Source organism: Hemibagrus wyckioides, linkage group LG22 (assembly GCF_019097595.1).
Source record: "Hemibagrus wyckioides isolate EC202008001 linkage group LG22, SWU_Hwy_1.0, whole genome shotgun sequence".
Classification (NCBI taxonomy): Eukaryota; Metazoa; Chordata; class Actinopteri; order Siluriformes; family Bagridae; genus Hemibagrus; species Hemibagrus wyckioides.
In genome coordinates, this window is record NC_080731.1 from 13,427,798 (window position 1) to 13,444,960 (window position 17,163).

General features: G+C 40.2%; 1 protein-coding gene across 1 annotated transcript in view; it reads right to left on the reverse strand.

Annotated features, from left to right (window-relative positions):
* pappab (pregnancy-associated plasma protein A, pappalysin 1b) overlaps positions 1 to 8,898 on the reverse strand; it is a 59,635-nt gene extending 50,737 nt beyond the window's left edge. The window contains exons 1-2 of the mRNA XM_058375604.1: positions 7,851 to 8,898; positions 2,270 to 3,353 (exon numbers count right to left, since the gene is read on the reverse strand). Coding sequence (XP_058231587.1) covers positions 2,270 to 3,353; positions 7,851 to 8,250 — 1,484 coding nt within the window. The 5' untranslated portion in view covers positions 8,251 to 8,898. The remainder of the gene's footprint in view (positions 1 to 2,269; positions 3,354 to 7,850) is intronic.
* Positions 8,899 to 17,163: the final 8,265 nt, after the last annotated feature.

Here is a 17,163-nt window from a genome sequence, read left to right on the forward strand (position 1 = left end):
TTTATGGGTAAGTTCAACATCAGATACCATGCAAGGAGAAAAATCCTGAATATCAAAGTTTAAAATTATTATAGATAATTCAACCTATTGCAATCTAGCTAGCTACAGAAGTGTTTAATAATACTGTAAATCCATAGAGGAATGATAAATGTTCAGCAATGTGTGTATAGTGTGGCCACAGCAGGAAAGAGTTCCCCTCCCCTACTCTCCCTCTTTAGTTCTGCATGAAAGGAGCTCCTCAAACTTCTCAGACAAATTAATCAACTCTGTTCACAATGCCACGCTAAAGGCCTATTTAATTATTGCTATTTAACAAGAGGAAATCCCGCTGTCCCCCGGGATCAACTATCCTCACCACACTTCTAAACACTGCAGGCTATGTGCACATTCATACGCCTGCATGCTTGTGTCTGTGTGTACTTGTATTTATTTGTAGGAAGAACCTGTAAGCGGATCCTCTCTTATTCATCTCACTTCTGGTAACAGGTGCTTTTATGAGCCAATCAGACTTTAAAATGAAAATGTCTCTCTCCTAAAAATCAAGCCAAAACCCTGTTTTACAAGATATGTGACTCCAATTCAGACACAGCTTGTAAAGTTTGGGGTCCAGTGACATCAAGTTACTGATGGAAAACATGAGTCTCGAGGCCATCCAGCTGAAATCTGTGGTGAAAAGACAAATGCACAACACTCTGGAAGGATATGTCTTGACAAAACTTCATAAATGCTTCAATAAAATGCTATATTTACACATTACAAGACTAAATTCTAAAGTCTTAAAACAGCTATTAGAGTTTAACCAACTTAATAAATTACATGCGGTTTATGAGCTTAGTGAGTATTTGATTTTAAAATGTAAATCGACTCTGGTGTGTGTACAAAGACATGTCACACAGATAAAACACTGGTGTTAGGTAAAGAGAAAACCTTCAGTTCATGCCTTCTTCAACAAGCAGAAAGAAATGTCAAATCATTTTGTCATGCAGCCGTCAAAATAGTACTCCAGACATACTATAATCAAATCAAAACAAGCAACAAGTTGGAGATTTCTTTTCTTTTTGGTTGACTCACATGCTTTAACCTCCTCACACACACACACACACACACCAGTCGTGATTACAGGCAATGAAAATGATACAACAGAGCAAAAAGAATGCATTATGTAATTTACAACCAGTATCATATTGAAGTGCGGTTATATTTGTCAGGAACAGCTGGACAGTTCCCTGCCAGGCCCAGAGAGGGCGCTGGCAGGTGAACCTTGGAAGCCTGCTTCTTTGTGTGTCTTTTGTTACGCCCTTCCTATTGTTCCTATCCTGATTGTGTCACCTGTATCCCATTAGCCCTAATGTCTACCCCTATAAATAGGGATCCTTGTGTTTGTGTCCTTGTCCATGATTGTTATCTGTACCGTGGTTTCTGTTGGGGTTTTGTTTGCTAGGGTCCATGTCCAAGCTAAGGTCTAGGTTTTGTTTTGTTTAGTTAACCACGCCATGTCTTGTGTTACATTTGTTTCCCTATGTCGCGTCTTAAATGTAATAAAAGCAGTGCTTCACTGAATCCTGCGCATGGGTCTCATTACACCGTGTGCTGGCGTGCGCACACACACCATGGGCGTCTGGGGTCGAGCCCCACATAGGGCGGGGGTCCCAGACGTTACAATATTTTGAAGGCTCAATGAAAAAAAAAGTCTCGGACAAAAAACATGCATATAACCATGATTACTAAGAAAATATATATTTAAAAAAAAAATTAATGAAAATATGCAGGATTATAATTCACTTCTTAGACTGAAGAAGCGTTCATTCTCCATAAATAGTTCATCTGAGTACTACCCCCAGTCCAAATCTTGATATTTTTGGTGGAATGTTCTTGAGAGTCCCAGAAGAACTTCCACTAGTATAAAGTAATACTGTAAAAATTCAGACTCTGACTTGTAACTGGCTCTCAATCCACTTTTACAATGCTCAAATAAAAGGCAGAAAAAGCTTTCATTCCAATCAATCACCAAACCTACTGTTTTGCAAAAAATTGATTTGAATGGCTGCTTTGCTCTGAATGAATGGCCTGTGAAACCTGCCCTGCTAGAGAACAATAAAATACACAATACAGCCTGTCATTACCTTTTATTCCCTGGTTTAACTCTAAATCAGAAATATTTGGTATATGTAATATTGTACTCATAGTTTCTTCTCAATTAAATACATTTTAATATATCGTGGCAGAATTATAACTAACTTGCAGAAAACATGAAAATCCTCAGGCTTACCTGTAGCGTGATGCTGGATTAAAGCAGGTTTTTGTGACATCAGTGATGTTTGGGTCACAGCAGTCACCCTGGTCATAGTTGTAATTATCCAAGTTACACTCAGGATCACAAACTTTGTTCCCTAGTTTATGCTCAGGACAGCTAATGGTTTGCCTCCGGCAGTAGCCTGCATCAAAACCAGTGAGTGTGTGGTTGCATTCTGGGTCACACTCCTCGTCACCCACTTTGTTGATGTCACAGTTAGCCAGGACCAGACGGTTGCGCAAGGAGGAGTTGTAGACATTGTGTACAGTGCACTCCCAGGTGATGTTGTAGATACGGAAAGCTTTGTTTAGATCCTGGTGCTGGAGATTGATCTGGTGCTCTGTAACTGTTGGCCAGTGACCGTCATCATCGTACACATTCACTAAACGGTAACGCACTGTCTTAGGTTTGCGAAAGGTCCATAAGCGGTTGTAGTTTGTAACTACCTCAACATTGTCACAGATTGTTTGTCCACATGGTGGAGGAACCAGTGCAGTTTCCACAGAGCCACCAAGATTGGCTGTCAATGTGCGGTCAGAAGTCCCCATCTGGGGAAAGCTCCCATCTTTCACTGTTAGCCACTTTTCAGATGCATTTTCAAAGTTTTCATAAATGACCAGTTGGGAAAGGTCATCATGGTACTCAGATTGAGGGCTTTGCATGTACTGGATTATCTTGTGCTGGGCCAGGGCTTCTTTCCACAGACTGAGGTGCTCCATTGTCCCTCTGTAGTTGTGGTTGAGAGCATTGCCACCTATCATTAGCACCTTGCACTTTTTGGTAAGGGGGCTAAAGACTTCACCGGACTGCTCTCGGCTTACAGCCACTTGAGCCCCATTGAGGTAAAGCTTCATATGGAGACCATTGTAGGTGACAGCCAGATGGTGCCAGTGGTTGGGGGAGTAGGGGGCATTGGAGGTGATTGTGGTAACCTTGTGCGCTCTGTCTGTTTTGAGGGAGAAGAAGAAACGAGGATCCCTGTTCCCTTGATCACTCACGGGTCTGATGCCTAGTAACCAGCCTCGATCACAGGATGCATAGAAGCATTTGTCATAGAGACCTAAATGGAAGAAGAGTAAGTTAGACTAAGCTACACTCAGTCCTATTAACCTTTAAGTCAGGGCTATTCAAATATAATAGTACATTTTGAAAAAAAAAAAACACTTAGAAAAAGGGCTCTTTAAATAATTAAAAGTTTGCCCCTAATAAGGTTCTACTTGCAGTCCTTTTGGATATGGATATAGAACCTATAAGGCTTCCCACAGAGGAACAAACCAGAGAACTGCTAAAGATTCTAGATTTAACTTTTTTTCTCAGAATTTACAGTGAAAATATGCAGTATGTGCAATAAACATGTTTAAACTGCTCATTTCCTTGGCCACCAAATGGGATGTTAATTGCTTACCGTATTAAACAGACACATGATCTTAAAAAATGAACTGTTATTTTCACTCTTACTGTTTCTGGATTACTAGGTCCGGTGAGGAACAATGTGAGACTGCATGTGTGTTAGTGCAGCAAAGTGAGGAACACCGTGCAGTTCACATGATTGAACTTTTTTAAACAGTGTAGTCCAAGGACTGCAAGCCTACAGCGAGGCATCTGCTAGCAATCAGACTCCAACACTGTGGTCTTGTATCAACAGACCAAAGGTTACATGAACTTTCAGTCTATTTTCTTGAAATATGTCTCAGCAGTTGAGCTGGATTGAAATAAAAATGGTAAAAAGGCCTTATTATGATAAGAGAAACCCTCTTTTCCTGTTTTATTTGGAAAATGTGTGTGCAAGTCTCAGGAAGGCAACATATTCTTACATCTTTTGAGAATGTTTTTTTTTTCATGGAGAAAAGTGAAAGTAAATAAAACAGCAGTAAAGCTGAAAGAGGACTGAGCCAGTCAGTAGGAATTAAAGTTCTGCAAAATGCAAAAGGTTTACACTGTATTTATTAAAACATTTTTAGTGAATGCAAATTTAAGTTATGGTCCTGAGTGAGTACAATAATTAATTAGGACTGGCTACTGGAATAGGATAAGACGATAATAGTTATTTAGAATAAATTAATGAAAGATGCTCTCCATGTCCATGTAGATGATGCTCCTCTCTATTACTACTACTTTCTGAGTAAATCCTTAATACCGCCCAACAAAATTTGGCATGCTCGTGTGTGACACAGTTGCAGTTCAGGGAGATGCACTGGTGTCAAAAAGAGGGATGGGTGGCTTTGTGACCCTCTGTCTAGTGCTGTGTACACAGTTTACTCCTTCTCACTGTGTGAGGAATGTTCGCGCTTCTCACATAGCTGTGAGAAGTATGTTTGCTAGAAGTAATTGGTTAAAAAAAACAAAAAAAACAAAAAAACTGTTGGCCAAATAAGTTGTAAAGTGTTTCCAGGGTAGCAGGGAAAAAATGTCAGCTTTTGTATCTTAGTGTTAGTGAGCACTGGTGAGTGTGTGCATGCACACATGCTTATGCAGAGCATGATTAGCTTTTGCCACTAACCCTAACAGAATCATACATTTAATACACAAATATTTAAACTGTGAATTTCTTAAAAGTTGTCTAGCAATTTAAAATATAGGCTAAGAGAAAGTATTGTAGGCACATCTATTATACAGGGCAAGTTTTCCACAAACAGCTTGAACTAGTTGAAGCATTGCTCACATTAATGAGCATTTCCCTTTTTCATTCTTACCACTAGCATTACAAAAAGATTATTCACATTAAGAAGAAGCCCCAGATTTGGGCACACAGAAATGGGCACACAAGAGCCTGCAGCCTCCCTCACGCTCCTCTGCTACCCGCAAAAGCACTGCCAGCTACTATAAAAATAAATTGTACCATAAAAGTGAGGAAATTACAATCTGCGAAATCCTGGAATGAGACCACTAAGTGGCAAATAGCAAACAGGTAAAAATTTTGCCAGCTCCAAACTTTGCACGTGTAAGGGTGTCAGTGGAGGCAAAAACGTATGGGGCACATATGGACAAAAACAATGAAGAGACAAAATGCATTTTCTTTTCTATTGATAACGATGGTATACAACGTGAAGACCACAGAGATTAGGGTTAGCATTTAAGTTAAATGACACAGCATCAAGCTTAAATATGATCAGTCTTTGGTGCACTAATGTGTTTATTTGAAGTGTATTGCATCTCAGCACCATGGACAGAGCACAGCACAGTTAGTATTGCCAAATGCGAGATACAAGAAGGATTTCTGACTGAGAAACACTTTCACACTTGGGCTTCCACACTGGTTGTGTGTGTTTTTTAAGACTCATATATTTTGAATTTTGAAAACTAAATCTAAACTAATGTTTTATGATATGGCCACCGTTTTGAGTCACCTTTGAATTGATTAAGTGAATGATTGATAATTGATGTAAGGATGGACGAGGCACTAATTTTACAGCTTATGCAATCAAGAATGGCACTTTAAAACCATGCCATCATAAAAGACTGTAATTTGCAAACAATGTGCTTCGGTCAAGCTGTGACTTCCTGGCTTCTTTCACAGACCAGGACAGGCAAAAATGAGAATGGGTAATGTGAAATTTAAGGCTACATTTATAATGAGATTCAAGCAACTCATCCCCTGAAATTCCCAAACTAGCATTCCTCACACTCCTAACTTTATATATTTCTGAATAGGTTCAGATTGTGCATCCTATTATATGCTCAAGATAATTCATTGAATAATAATTTTTAAACAAATTTACATAAAATGTTTTGTTTGGATCTGGTGCTGTTGTTTCTTGACATGTGCTAAAATCAAAAAGCAAATGTTCAGAATTTTAAATGTTTACTCATTTCCATGTGATGCATCAAATATTATTGTTTTAAATCAAATCAAAATAAAATAATTATATTTTTTATTCAAATTGCGTACATTCAAATTAAATAATTAAAAGAAAGATTAACTTAATTTCAATTTAGTTAAGCTATTATTTAATGTTAGTTGACTAAGCATTTAAAACACTGGTCTGATGTGCAAATATTTATTAATAAAATAATTTCAATCAAATTTTGTACTTTTTAAATACTATATATGCAGTCTGACAAATCATACAATTCTGATTAAGCTGCTTAAGATATGCCAAATCTATGCCAAAATGTTCTATTTTGGCTGCTCATTTCTGTTCTAATTACAATAATATGTTTGAATAAGCAATAACTCTTCAGAATTGTTCACTAAAAATTGTTTGGATTAAATAGTAATGAAGCCTAATCAAAGTTCTCTCATAATGAGGGAAAATGAGGCAAAACCCTTTTACTTCAATCTTGCCTTCTGAAAGCAAGAACAAAATGAAGGCAAGAATCAAATAAATTCTTGAAAAATAAATAGTCACGATTTATATATACATATATATATATATATATTTTTTTTTTTAATAAAAAAACGCACCCAGACCAAGACATCTTAATAGTTTATGAAGGCTATTTGGTATCAGTTGTAAAAATCGCCATGCCAATCATTAATTTTATTACTGTCCAAAAAATAAAAAAGCGCCTCCATTTATTTAATGTATGGGTTATTTAAGGGATTTATTGGGTTATTTAAAGGATTTAGCAAAAGTGACTTGATTAAGGTGATTAATATCTGAACGAAATTTGATGGTAAGTAAAAATGCAGTTTGTTTTCGTGCCGGTCAGAGCTGGAGTCCAGCCTACAGGTCATTATATAAGGGGCGGGGCCATATTACGCATCAAAGCGATGACGTCTTCCATACAGATTCAAAAAAGCCGAGATGCGATTTTAGCGGAATTTTGGCACCGGACACTTCCTCGACGCACCGTGTCTTCTGTCGTCTATAAATATAAAGGTATTTAAAATGTAGGCTGTCCCGAATAAAAGCCTTAAGTGTCCATAAACATTTCACTAACTGGCGGAAATAAAATGCCATTGCCTATTAATATATCATTTTTTGCTTTTCACATGAAGTCTTAACTAAAAATGTGATTAGCTCTAATTAAGAAGATAAATTGAGGAGAAAGTTGTCATCATAAACGTGGTGTTGTTGTTTCAGGGCATTTGCGGGTTACCGCACCGGAGAATGACGGCTGGAACTTGGGCAAACCGTAAAAAAATAAAAAAAGACGCAGACATTTAGATGAAAATGCAAACAAATGACACAGATTAATGTCAATAAAAGAAGCACAGAACCCATAAGTGATCACCTGTTAAATGTTAAAGCAGTTGTTTGTTTTTGTTCTGGTTTGTTTTGTTTTCTTCACGTGGTGCAAAAAAATGCAACAGAAAATGCACATAAATACATGTGCTATAAAATACGTCAATATATAAATACGCAAATGCTTATAAGACAGCATTTCAAAGCCATCGTTTTCAAAAACCTAGTAAATATAAATGATAAGTGATGTTAATTGCGTATAGCCTAGAATTACATTTGTATTTATTTAGCTACGTGTTTGTTTGCTTGTTTGCTTGTTTGTTTTTTTACCAACAACAGCTTGCAAGTTGCATGTACACAATGCAATCAGTATATATATATATCAGGATTACATCGGAATGTGAAAGGAGCAGTAAATCCAAGCAAACCTGCGATCACACTTGGAGAGCGCTGACCGCCCTCAGGTTTGATCCACATCTCCAGGGTGAAATTACCGCGTGGAACCTCTACGCTCGGTTTAAGCCGTAGTTGATCTCCTCTGCCGCTGAAGTAAACACTGTTGCGGCGGAGCGTTATGCTCGCGCTCGCTCCCGACTGACTGAAACGCGCGTGCAGGCGGCCCGCGCGCCACTCCGCTCCGGACACAGAGCGCTTGCCCCGCGGCAGCCGCGTGCCGCACGCTCCGGGCGAGACTCCGCCAGCCTCCCTCGCGCGCACCAAGTCTCTCTTAGACCTGCCCGTCCGCCTCAGAGCGCCGCACTCGCAACCCAGACACAAGCTGAATACCAAGAGGCACGGCAACCAAGTAGAAAAAGGCAAAAGTTTCATTTTCACGTGGAGCGAATAAAATGTAGCCTATATAGGTGTATATGTATATGTATATATAGATTTTTTTTCTCTTTAATAGGTTAGGTAAAAACAGTGCTCTCCAGAAACAGCGTGTCTAGATCCTATTCTCCTTCGGCGCTTCGTATTTTTTAGGCTAACAAAAGCTTGTCAAGACAGCGGATCCAAACAGCAAGAAAGCGATGCTGTCTTATTTTTTTCCTTTATAATGTTAAGCCACGACCCCCCTTTTCCTTGCCCCTTTCAAAGACACTTCAGCACAGATTGGAGGGGGGGGTATGTTAATTCATCCAAGTGCTCCACCTTCCCAATTGAATGGAGCCCATTAAAGTGCAGGCATGACTAATAATCAATCAATGCAGAAGAGGTATCAAAATCATTTCCCTTTCAGGGCTTCTTTTCAGAACCCTGTACATTTTACAGGAAATGCGCCCATTTCTTCAGAGTGTCACGCAGCCCGTGGAGCAAAAAAAAAAAAAAAAATCGGGACGGAAATCAAAGGCGCCAGCTATAGTAAAACAGACTTAAAGGAGGATGTGGAACTTGAAAGAAAAAACATCGTATTAATCGTAATTAAGGTTGATTTCAGCGAGGGTCAAGGATCTTGCTCAGGCACAAGGTGCAGGCTGCTAAGGTTCGAGCCTCTCGCAGGAGCTCGCTGCTCAGAGGAAATAATGAAGAGATCTTTAAGTTAACGGCGCTCGAAGTTAAGAGCGGGAGTCACGGGTGGCCTATGACCGCCCCACTGATTTCCACCTCTGTTCGTTTCTGCAGGGGGGGTGGGGGTGGGGGGTTGTAGGTACAAAAAGTGCGCAGAGCGCCCCCTGGTGATCTCACAGCTACCAGTCAAAAGGTGCAACCAACCCACAGGGTTTGAACAATTTTATTTTGCAAATTAAGTCCTGTAAAGCGCTTCGAGGCGCTTGTGTCGCGCACACAACCTAACCTTAACAGAACAATAAATTATTAATGGCTTTGCAGCTCACTTTACCTTTCGGAATCTTTTCTATTTTCCCATTTAAGTGAGTCAAATGAGCTTTAAATTGTATGATGCCAGTACATAAGACTAATCCTTGTTCATGATTTTGTACAATCATTCATTTTGTTTCATTTTTTTTTTTGTAAAAAAAATAAATAAAAATAAAAAGTTATTTGTATGATAACAGAAACTTATCTATGACTTATTACTTATGACTTATTATTACTTACAAGTCACAATCAAGTGCTTTACAAGAGAAAAAAAAACAACAACTGATTGACGGTTATAAGAATAAATACCACAGTGATCAATATACATTTAGTTTTATTTTCTTTCAGTTTCCTATTTCTAGCCTAAAGCTTTGTAAGGTTATTTGCATTTCACACTGAATATCAGCAAGGGATCGGACTGAGTGCACTTCCTCCAGGCATTGTTCTTTTCAAGTGTTTAGGCTTCACAGATTCAGAGGGTATCCTTGCAAACAAGTGACATCAGTTCAATTGAATATCAATAGGAAACTGCTGCAAGTGGGTAAAGTGGGAAAACCAATGGGGAGCCAATTTGGAGCTTCTTCATTTTATTTCCCCATTCTCCTTTGGATTAGGGGAGGTGTAAAGTGCAAACCTGAGTTATATGTGTACATACATATATATATATATATATATATATATATATATATATATATATATATATATATATATATATATATATATACTAAAAGAAACAGTGAACATAACCAAAAGAAATACATTATAACACGCAGAATAGACCTCATTTCTACAGTGGTTGTCACACAGTTGATTAGATTTTGTCTTATCATTATCATAATAATAATAATAATAATAATAATAATAATAATGCTCTATATTCTATGATAACTAACCAACAACAAGGTGCTTGTATGTCAGTGTCATGTAATCGTGTTGAAGTGGGATGCAGGCAGTAGCATGCAGCAGCTACAACGGATCCAAAATGGTGCTATTTTTGTCTTTAGCCCAACTATTTACAATACATGGACATCAGAGAAACCAATGCCTTTGATAACACAGATACAGTGCAGAAATCATGCAGCAGCCAACCTGCATGATGAACTACTGGAGAAGCTGCGTGATCAAGGCTTGCTGCAGAGACCAAGATTCCAGTCCTCTGTGTTGCCTGATGCTGGTGGCTGTAAGACGGGTTGTCAAAAGCAATGCGCAAGGAAGCAGAAGTGCAGCAAGAGTATAGGAGTCTGCTGCTCCCTGGACAATTGGATTATATCCAACTCCAGCAGACTATGCAGTGTGAGTTTAGAAACTGCTTTGTCTTGGTTTTCATGGAGACATAGCTCAGTAAGTTCTGGATGCAGCCATTCAGCTAGACAGGCTCACCTTGTCTCATGCTGACAGAAATGCAGCTTTGTGTGATAAGGTTTGCGGTGGTGGCTTATGGCAGAATGTTGCAAGAACTGTGTGCTAGTTTGTAGTTACTGCTCATTGCTGGTGGAGTTTGTGATTGTAATTAGCAGACCATTTTATTTATTGACAGGAACTTACACCCTGTTCATAGTTGGGGCGTACACTCCCCCCAGTGCTAATGCTATGGAGCACTTAGGAGGCACAAACTGCAGAATGCTCATCCTGATGGACTGTTCATTGTCAAAGGAGATTTCAACTATGTGAATCTCAAATCAGTGCTCCTAAATTCCATCATCATTTGGACTTTGCTATATGAGGGACAAACATGCTGGATATTGTTTACACAAACATTCTCAGTGCATACTGTGTGGAGCCCCACCCCCACCTCGGCTGCTCAGACCACATCTCTGTTATGCTAATTCCAGCAGACACACTGCTCATCAGATGCTCTAAACCAGTTCTGAAGCAGGTGAAAACCTGCCCAGCAGAAGCCATCTGTGCTCTTTTGACCACACTGACTGGCAAACGATTAGGGAGGTTGCAACTGATGTAAACTCCACCAACTTTATGGAACACATGACATCAGTAACCAGAAACGTCAGTAAGTACATTAGGTGATTAAGTGACTGTCTCCCAGTCCATCACCACATCTAATCAGGAGATGGATGACTGCAAAGAACAGCAAGGACCAAATTGTCCTGGGCCATCAGAGAGGCAAAGCATGCAACAATCAGAGAATTCCTAGCCACTTTCAGGACAACAGTGACACCAGGGGAATCAGTGAATCCAGGCCATCAATAACTACAGGACAACTTCACCTGAATGTGATAGTTATGCCTCCCTTCCAGATGCACTTAACTATTTCCATGCTTAGTTTGAGGCATAGACCATCATGACTATGAGGATCTCCACCCCTCCTCCCAATGACATGGCTTACTATGGCTGAGGTGAGAAAAACTCTATGCAGACTTCACCTACAGAAGGCTCCTGGCAGAGTACAAGACCACTACCATCATAATATCATCCCTGTGCCAAAGAATTCTTCAGTGTCCTGCCTCAATGACTATCATCCTGTGACATTCATACTCATTTTCATGAAGTGCTTTGAAAGGCTCATTATGAGGCAACAAGTCTGCAGCCACCCTCAATGGACACTATGTAGTTTGAGTATGGGGCAAACCATTCCCCAGATTACACCATTGCCACCACCCTCCCTCTGTCTGACATTTCTCTGACATTTTACTTGTATTGTATTGTCTTATACTGTATTGTACTGTCTTCTTTCAGAAATTTACACACAAGCACTTTATGTGGTACTGTGTCGTATACTTTGTTCTGTGTTTATTTATGTAGCACTATGGTCCTGGAGGAATTTTGTTTCTTTTCCCTGTACACTGCACTAGTTATACATGGTAAAGTGACAAGAAAAGCTTCTTGACGTGATGTGAGGTGCAGTAAAAGGCATTTTATATAAAGAGCAGGCAGGCAGGCAAAACCAAATCATGAATCAATTGGCGACAGAATGAGATCCAGAACTGGAATAGCACAACCAGGGACAAAGGAATCAGTAGTGACAGGTGGGTACATGGTGAACAAAACTTTGCACAGGACGAAGACAAATGGAGGTTTAAAAATACAAACTAATCAAAAGGCAAAATGAAAACAGAAGAGAGTAATCAGAATACAAGGGAGACAAGCAGCAACAACAGATATGCAGAAACAACACATGAATCAAAATAAAACACATGGTTACATAAACAAACACATGACAATCATGGAAACACAGCTGCTATGCACAATGAGCTGCTCAACATCAGCATCTCACAGGAACAGTGAATGGGAAGCCACACCGCAACCATCAGACATAAGCAGGTGGTGGGAGACCGCAACATTGGCCACTGGCTGAAGTAGGACTTTGAGAGGCCATGATGTTAGACTCTGGTGGGAGCAGAATTTGGGGTGCTGCAACGTTGGCTACTGGCAAGAGCAGGAATATTCCAAGATGTATGTTCCAAGTTGGTGTCATTGAGGTCAAATTCGACCAGGGAGGCCACGCCATCAGCCCCTGGCAGGAGCAGCAATTGGGAGGCCATTCTGTCAGCCCCTGGTAAGACTTGGGAGGCCATGCCATCTGCCTCTGGAAGGAGCTTTGCTTCGGAGGCCACCATGGAGAACTTACTGCTCTGGCTAACAGGCAGTCCTTTTAACTTTCTAACTAAAACTTTCTAAATCAACGTTAAAGTCTGTCTGACTGCAGATCAATCTCATGTAACATATGCATTCTGATACACTTCCTAGATCCTTGGTTCCAAGAAGTGGCTCAGCTGGCTCAGGATATCAAAAATGTCAGCCACTGATGTTCTTGGTGCATGGGTTTTGACAGGCTCTCAAAATAAATTAGCTCTGAAGCAGGAATTTTTTAGGAGGCCTTCAAAGTCATTGAAGGGATCCAAGGGTGTACTTGCAAGTCCATTGGGTTAACTGCACCAATTTGAATGTTGGCATGGTCATCCTGGCATTGGACCCCTCTCATCTTCCTGCTGCATCCATGTTTTCAGCAGAATTTTCAGCAACGTAATGGGAACTCAAGTTAGATGCAGGTGCAGTAAAAGATATTTGTGAATCAAAATCAGAAAACAACAATATCAGGGTTAATGACAGGACAAAGACATATGGGGTTAAAATGTACAAGAATCAAAGGGCAAACTGAAGAACATGTGAGAGACACATAAGGGAGACAACAAATGACAGGACAAGGGTTTAGACTAGACATGAATAAATGCAAAACACACATGGTAACATAAACACGTTGTGCTATGGAATATGAGGACAACTGACAAGCATAACACAGAAGCAAGCTACATTCATTTCCCCTTTGGTGGATATACTTGCTATCCACCAGGTACTTCCACTAGAGTTTTTCATCCAGCTAATCCAAGATCACATGCAAACTCAGGTATGTTGCTGGTGGAATAGCTGGATGCTTTATTTACCTTTATGTGGATGGCCCAACATGGACAACCTAAAAGTCAGTGAAAATACTGTGGTTCCATATAGAACCATAAAGACGACTGTGGATGTTTCCCCTTTGGATAGCCTTAGGGCAGCAATTGCTACAAATAATTTCACTCAAGTATTGAACAGCTTCAAGAAACGTCAAGAAAATATATTCACAAGATAAAACTATAATGATTTCAGAAATGACGTATATTCAACATAAACCCATAAGTTCCTTTGACCTGTTTGCACTGTAATTTTTAATATAGATTGAGTTTTATTTTGTATATACTTTGTCTCATTCTAATACATTACACCCCTCAGTGTCCAATGGGAGAGGGGGTTCTTCTGTGCAGAACCAAACACTACCAGTTTACTGATAACCTGGAGTGTCCTCTGACAGCAAATGAAAGTCTCTTTCAAGTCTCTTGGTGTCTTGGTCCTTGGTGTGATGGTGTCTTGGTCCTTGGTGTGATGGTGCTCAGACATGCTTTTTCAGTTCAGTCCATAAATTTGGATTTTGGATGGCCACCACTGTATTTTTATTTTGCTTTCTTAAAGGTGAAGTCTTGAGGTGCTGTTCAGTATTTATAAATAAACTAGTTAAATAGATATCTATCTATTTTTTTAACTGAACCAGGCCACACCCACATGTTTTCAGACCATGGGGGTTAGTTTTTACCTCATTCTGAATAATACACTGTTGGTGTGGTCTGAAGATTTTTAGATTTGCAAACAATCGTTGGTACAGATGCAGTATTTAGCATACTGCAAATTGTGATGATATGTCAGAAAAAAAATTAGTTAATGCTCCTTGCAATCAGTGTCAGCTAAATGACAACTCTCTGTTGCAATATCATAGCTTCTCTAGGCTGGAGAAAGTTTGTTGGAGAAATAAGCTGTAAAGTACATCCTGGCAGGTTCTCTCTGTCAATAGAACTCCCACCCACGGCTTAGAACACAGATGATTAAGAAGGGCCATGGTAAATGGGTTAAAAAATGTCTTAAGCTTGTTAAAAAGTTATTTACCAATATGTAAAACCCCTTGCAAGCATGTACCAGAATCAACATGAAGTCCTCCTCAAGCTGCATACTCAACAAGAGTAACAACTTCCATGCTCTCGTCCAGGCTTAGTCTTGAGTCTCTACAGGTGTTTCAGAGCAGCCAACGTGATAGCAGAGGCCCAACATCAGTCTCTCTCTCTCTCTCTCTCACACACACACACACACTCCCTCTCTTTCTCTTATCAGTGAAGACGACCCATTTGATGGCCAGAATCTCTATTGTGCTGTACTTGTTCTCTCACACTTAGAGCCTGTGACTGATATACATCACAGGGCGTTTCTCTCCCTCCACCAAACTAAATGTCACTTTTTTTATGCACCATTTGCTGATAGTGTGTTGGCCCTTGCTCAGACACACTTTTTCAGTTCAGTCCACAAATTTTCTATTTCCATTTCAGGGCTTTTGGGTGGCAACATTCACTTTGATGTCTTCAAACTATTTTGTTAGAACTCTGAAGTCTGCTTAGCATCACTATCATATAAGATCCAGTGTTTGAGGAGTTTTTCAGTATTACTGATAATCTAGACAATAGATATCTGTCTACTTTCTGCAGTGCATCAGTCCCTTTTCTGGCAAAACACACTGACATGAAACATGATACTTTAGCAACTTTAAGGATCTCTTTCAGGCTTGAGTGTCTACATGTGCTTCAGAGCAGTCAAAGTGCAGCACAGGGCAGAGTCCCAGAGGGCAGTCCATCTGCTTCTTCTGTCATGGGAAACCCAGCTGATGGCCCAGCACCTTCCATTCACTGAACAGATAGATTATCCGAACCCAAACACAGCACAAAACCATCAGCAGTTCCATTCACTGACACTGCCTTCATCCAGCATCTCCGGGACTCCTGTTGAAAGTCATTGCTGGCCATGGCACTGAAGAGGTGGACTTTGTGATACTAGTGCAATTCAATTACAAGCTGCAGATGCTAAAGATGGGAGCAGACAGCCCCATTTTCAACCCTGCTTCTCTCTTTATTCCTCTTTGTCTATTGCCTGCACCTTCCCAGCCCTGCTCATCAGAAATGGGGTCCGTTTAGCCAGGTACCCATTCCACTAATCATGGTTTTCTCCTCAGAGTAAGGCAATTTTACCCTTACCTCTGCTTCTATTTTTGTCTGAGGGTAGACGCAAAACCTGGGCAGGTGTGCTGGCATTGTGGGGAACCCAGGCATTTCCAGGACCAATGTCTGATGATAAATGTGGGTGCATTGGTCTAGATCCCTGATACACCACAGGGAGTCTGGCTGGGGAGGTCTGGCTGGGGAGGTATTACCTGTGCAATTAATGTCAGCTCCATGTCAAGAAAATCTATGGGTTGGGGAGGACCAAACCCACTCATCCTTTAGGGGATTTCCCTACATGGAATATGATACCAAAGAGAGAGGCACTCCTGGGGCTTTGGTAATGCTGGTTCCTGATAGGAAAGAGCAGGGACCAGAGGTGAATCTAAAACTCTTGTTCTCTGTAGAGAACACCTCTCTCCAAACCAGATAACAGAAGTTGCAAGTTGGAAGTGCAGGTTTCTGACATGCTTTGCTTCTACCTATTGGATTAGTTTTATAAAACACCATGCCGAAATGTCTTCAGAGGTGGTTGTACTGTATGCAGTCAAGTACAGCATCTGGGCTTTCTTAATTGGGTCATGGGCAGGTACTTCCCCAAACTGATACAACAGCAGCCTGCCTGAGACCCAAGACCAAAAAGGAGATGAGAGTTTCTGGTTTGTACCTATTTATTCATATTACACCAGTCTTCTGAGTGATCTCACTAAAAAAGGGGATGCCAGATCTGGTCCAGTGGATGGAGTTGTGCCAATGGGCCTATAATGAGGTAAGAGTTGCATTTTGCGGCAGGCCACACTTACAGTCTCCTGACTTTTGTCTCCCCCCTTTTTATAAAAGACAGACAAATTGGACAGGGGTCTGGGGCCTTGTTCTGCCAGGTGGTGAAGAGGGAAGAGAACCCAGTGCTCTATCAATCATTCTCCATGGGTGTCAAAAAACAATATTCTCAGAAAAACATATAATCATGATAATGAAATGCTGCTCTATTTAGCAGTCTTAATAGTTCATGAAGGGGTTTGGCAGTCCCATGTGAGGTGTCCACTGTGTTTCTACAGTTTAGGCAAAGGCCACATTGGCCCTTGGTTCTCTTCAATTGTACTTTAGTAACACTTCTACACTTCCCATTGAGCTGCATTCCACCACCCAGCTATCATTTTCCTTGTCAAGGTTTATAGCTTTATACCTTGTCAAGAATGCCTCATACCTTAAAAAAATATTTTTGTGTTTTCAGATGCGTAATGAACTCAAATGCTCACTCGTAATTTGCATCACTGATAGAATGATATCATTCCTTTCATGGTGTTTTCCTGTTAGATTGCAGGTTTCACTTATTGATGTTCAGCATCTTCAGCAGGATGCTTGCTGAAAAGTAGTGAAGCAGGGGAAGCATTAA